The sequence below is a fragment of the Oryx dammah genome, unplaced genomic scaffold, assembly GCF_014754425.2.
Source record: "Oryx dammah isolate SB20612 unplaced genomic scaffold, SCBI_Odam_1.1 HiC_scaffold_4, whole genome shotgun sequence".
In the NCBI taxonomy this organism is placed as follows: Eukaryota; Metazoa; Chordata; class Mammalia; order Artiodactyla; family Bovidae; genus Oryx; species Oryx dammah.
In genome coordinates, this window is record NW_024070188.1 from 50,292,288 (window position 1) to 50,297,451 (window position 5,164).

The 5,164-nt window shown below is 40.5% G+C and overlaps 1 protein-coding gene across 1 annotated transcript; it reads right to left on the reverse strand.

The window, feature by feature from the left end:
• Nucleotides 1-681: 681 nt before the first annotated feature.
• HTR1E (5-hydroxytryptamine receptor 1E) lies at nt 682-2,144 on the reverse strand. The gene has a single exon (XM_040238840.1). It carries the CDS (start codon nt 2,086-2,088, stop codon nt 991-993), a length of 1,098 nt encoding a protein of 365 aa, XP_040094774.1. The 5' UTR covers nt 2,089-2,144; the 3' UTR covers nt 682-990.
• Nucleotides 2,145-5,164: the final 3,020 nt, after the last annotated feature.

The window sequence follows — 5,164 nt, forward strand, 5'->3', positions numbered from 1 at the left end:
GGTTTCTGCTATAAACATAGATTTTCAGTGTTTACTTTTTTTCCCCACATACACAACTGGTAATTTAGTGAGTAACTTTCTCCAACAAAGTTCTTCAGGTAATGTATTCCCTCATCTGATCAATGCATCCCTTAATGGGTACAGTAGCTTAATGTTGCTGTAAAAGTTCTCCAGTTTGGCATGTACTCCACCTTTAATCCTGCTAGAATGGGAGAGTGTATTTGAAGTTTTGCTGTGATGCTTCTGAGAACTAGAGGAGGCCCAATGTGTCAACAACAAAGTGGACCAGTTTTGATAATTGTTTCATAATATTATTTGCTTATGTTTCACATTCATAGTCAAAGGCCTAGGAAAGTATTAGTACATTCATTCTAGGTTCTTTTTAGAGAATGAAGATGCTTATTTAATTGTGAACTAAGAGCCCTAAGAGCCAGCTATACTGTTTGTGCCAGAAAGGTGCAGGCCATGTAGTCATAAGGAATGACTTCAGGTCAGATCTGCAAGCAGTAGATGACAGTGCACCACTTAAAAAAAAATCCTTTATGTTATCATGCAATACCCAATGGAAGTTTTAAGCATTTGGATCCATAACCTCAGAATTAATGCCACACACCAGGGCAGGTCATCATGTATTTGATACATAAGTAATAAAGAATTCTACACATGAAGATTTATTTTGGCATTCTTTAATTGCTGGGTTAACTGAAATGGCTAAAGAAATAAAAAGTATTTACTATTTCACCTTATTATTACTGCTATGAAATTCCTGTTTTTGTTTGATAGTGTTTATTTGAAATTATGTACCACAAATAAGACCAGAGGTAGAAAACAGCACACAAAATAACAAAACAGAAAAAGAAAAGACAAAACAAGACCACACGTACTTACAAACTCTCCTGAACCAACTATGTTCAAGAATTAATAAGCTGCATCCCTTATCCCGTGCACTCACGAGGCTGCTAAAAGTCAAGCCCTCTGAGTTTTTACAATCTAAGTATGTTCTCGGCACCGAATAAGCTTTTTAAAAGCCAGCTTAAAGTCTTCATTGAAACTTGTGTAGAGCAGAGGGTTGATCAGAGAATTCACATAACCAAGCCAGGTCAAAAAATCAGCCACTTCGGAGGACACAGCATAGGTGCTCAGACCTACTATCAACTCTTTGATGAAGAATGGCAGCCAGGACAAGATGAACGCACCCAAAATCAGACCCAGGATTCGTGCTGCCTTGCGCTCCCTGCTGCTGGAGATTTGTTGGCGTTCTCCTAGGTGATCTAGGTCATTGTCAAAGGGAGGAATCCTAATGGAGGTGTGGATCTTCTCAAACTCTGTGGTAGGGTCTGAGGTGGAGAAGTCAGACACACAGAACGTCTGTGTCAATTTACAACTGCCGAACGAATTTTGGCTATCCGTGCTTCTGTTGCTTAAATGCCGGCTTGAACCTCTTTTCTGGTAAAGGCTCTTGGCTGCATGGTAAATCCGGTAATAGAGAATCAGTATCAGGGTCAAGGGGATGTAGAATGCCCCAAGCGTGGAGTAGATGGTGTAGATGACGTGGTCGTGCTGGATGGTGCACTGACTAGGGGGTGGGCTGAGTTGGCGGTGGCTCCTCCAGAACAGAGGGGGCATGGAGATGAAGATGGAGATGGTCCAGACCGTGAGGATCATCAGCCCGGCCCTCTTGGCGGTCCTCTTCCTGGCATACTCGATAGCATTGGTGATGGCCCAGTACCTGTCCAGGGCGATCACACAGAGATGAAGGATGGAGCAGGTGCAGCAGGTCATATCCACACTCAGCCACACCTCGCAGATGAAGTATCCCAGCTTCCAGCTCTCCATGACGATGTACATGATGCTCAAGGGCATGACAAGCACGGCCACCAGGAGGTCCGTCACGGCTAGAGAGCAGATCAGGTAGTTGGCAGGCTGGTGGAGCTTCTTGGTGGTGCAGATGGCCATGATCACGGCGGAGTTCAGCAGCATAGTCAGGGTGGTGATCATTGCCAGAGTCATGGAAACGAGCATCTTCTCCGTGATGGTCTTGGGTCTCACAGCCACACTGGCTTCCGGGGTACAGTTAGTGATGTTCATTTTCCCCTGTTCTAATCTATGCTGTGGAGAAGCTGGTGGTTATTTGTCTCAGCTGAAAACTAGGCAGACTTGAATGACTTTCATTGGTAAAGACTCTGTAATTTCCTCAGCTGTGTCGTCTCTTGGGTTCCATTTTGTGCGAGTAAATGGAAAAACCACAGAACTGCATGCTATAGTCTGAATGAAAAAGCCATGTTCTTTCACCTGGAAGACAAATGACAGAATTTCATTATTCATAAAATCTTTACATGTTTTTGATATATATTTTTTCTTCTCTGAATGTAAACTCCATCTTTTTAAAAAAGGGAAGTATAGTTGATATATAATATTATATGTTACAAATGTACAATATGGTGATTCCACAATTTTTAAAGGCTATACTCTATGTACAGTTATGAAAAAGTATTGGCTGTACTCCCTGTGCTGTACAATATATCCATGCAGCATTTTAAAACATTTATTTATTTATTTATTTATTTATTTTGGGCTGTGCTGGGTCTTCATTGCTGCACAGACTTTTCCCCTAGTTTTGGTGACCAGGGGCTACTTTCTAGTTGCAGTACATGGGCTTTGCATTGCTGTGGCTTCTTGAGTTGCAGAGCATGGGCTCTAGGTGTGCGGGCATCTGTAGGTGAGGCTCCTGGGCTCTAGAGCACAGGCTCAGTAGTTGTGGCACACGGGCTTAGTTGCTCTGTGGCCTGTGACTTCTTCTTCCTGGACCAGGGCTCGAACCAGTGTCTCCTGCACTGGTAGGTGGATTCTTTACTGCTGAACCACCGGGAAGCCCCCTGTAGCTTTTTTTAAAGAAGGATTAAAAAAAATATGGACCATTTTTAAACTATTGAATTTGTTACAACATTGCTTCTGTTGTATGTTTTGGTTTTTTGGCCACAAATCAGGTGGGATCTTACCTCCTTGACCAGGGATCGAACCCTCACCCTCGCCTACAATGGAAGGCGAAGTCTTAACCTCTGGACTGCCAGGGAAGTCCCTATCCTTGTAGCTTATCTTATATACAATAGTTTGTTTTGTATCTCTTAATCCTCTACCCCTATAATGCCCCTCCTTTCTTCTTTCTCCCCACTGGTAACCACTAGTTCTCTATATCTGTGAGTCTGTTTCTTTTTTGTTATGTTCACCAATAAACTTCATCCCTACATTATTATTCAAATGCTACTTTTTTAAGTTCCCAAAACCCTTTCTGAGGGTGACATTACCAAATTTTAAGTTTATCTTGCCACCCAGATGACTTTCTCATTTGTCTTTATACATCTTTTCACACTTGGAACCATATATTCACATAATACCATGCTTTAAAAATTCTGGGACTGTTACCTTTAAAGAAAAAATATAGTGTTTATAATAAGCATCTTTCAAACCAAATTTTAAGGTTTCACAGCAAATATTCAACTCCAGAGATATTTTAGTATCACAATGGGATTGTGCAGTTTTGTCTAATTATTTGTGACATCTTACATATCCCACTGTGCATTTCTTTGGAGAAAACAGAGAAAAAACATATAACATTCCTTTGATGTTTATGGCTAATTATTCTCAGAGTAATACAGTAAATCTGCTGTGAAACAGCATTATCACCAAGCCCAGAGATGTCTATATTTAAAAAGATGTGTTTACTTTTGGTTAACATTTGTGTTCTCTATCTATCTCTTTGCCTCTCTATCTGTCATCTGTCTACTGGATAGCTGTCATTAAGCTGGGCAGTCAATAAGATAGTGACATTTATTGAATACATAGCTGTAAAGTTAAATATAAATTTATACTCATGACAACAAGTCAATCAAAATCTGCATAGGAATATTCACAACTGATGACTACTGTTTAGAACAAAAATCAAATCCTCTGATATGACTCTATGACTTTCAGTTCAGTTCAGTTCAGTTCATTCGCTCAGTCTTGTCCGACTCTTTGCGACCCCATGAATCGCAGCACGCCAGGCCTCCCTGTCCATCACCAACTCCCGGAGTTCACTCAGACTCGCGTCCATCGAGTCGGTGATGCCATCCAGCCATCTCATCCTCTGTCATCCCCTTTTCCTATTAGGTCCAAGAAAAACTGGTGTTTCAGCAGTTTTAAGAAGGGTTGAAGATTGATGTGGATTAGACTCAACAGACATAATGATTTTAGCAGAGGACGAGGGCAAGAGCCGGTAAAGAGTGATGGTGAAGGTCTTTGGATGAAGTGGGAGTTGAAAGGCAGAGAACAGGAATCCAAATCTCCAGTTTGGATAAGATTTAGCTCTAAATTTACCTTCTGCTTATAGCACAAAAACCAAAAAGAGAGGAAATGAGCATCATTTATATTTTAGATACAGAAAATAAAAGGAAATGATGATAATTTCACTAACAATCAAATGGGGCAATTATTCTTAAGATAGTCTGTATCTTCCTTCTTTCTCTCTATTTCTGTAACGTTTCATAGTGTTACTGTGGATGTACCTATTTTTTTCTTTTGGCTGAGCCACATGGCATATGGGATCTTAGTTTCCCTGACCAGAGATCAAACCCACGTCCCCTGCAGTGGGAGTGTGAAGTCTTAACCACTGGACCACCAGGGAAGCCCATGGATGTGCTCACTTTTGAATGTCTTGTATTTCTCTAGTTCTTCCAGGGCACTTGTGCCATCAACAGCTCCCTCTTTTTTGTAAATCAAATGTTTTCTTACCCATGGGTACCTTTTCCTCTTTTTATAATGTTTAAATATGAATTTATATTTGAGACCAGGCTATAATACTGAAAGAATATGGGCTCTGGAATTAGACAGACCTGAGTTCAGATCCCAGATGAGCCATCTACTAGCAGCTTAGGGAAACCTCTCTACATTTCTCCCAGTGTCCTATGTGTTAATCTCTACATTTTGACCCCTTCCTTTTAAATAAAATGAAATAAAATTGTTTTTTTCTTCAAATATTTATCCTTAGATATATGTTTCTTGGGTTCTTGAAGTCTGTGAGATAGACCAAGAAAAAGGCTTTTTATTCCAATTATAAGGTTGGGAGCATGAACAAGCCATAGAAAACTTAAGAAATTTCATTCTGATTACAGAGGCAATTAGGAAA

Bases quoted from the DNA above. Each gene is read 5' to 3' on its own strand.
- HTR1E (XM_040238840.1), bottom strand. From the start codon at position 2,088: ATGAACATCACTAACTGTACCCCGGAAGCCAGTGTGGCTGTGAGACCC.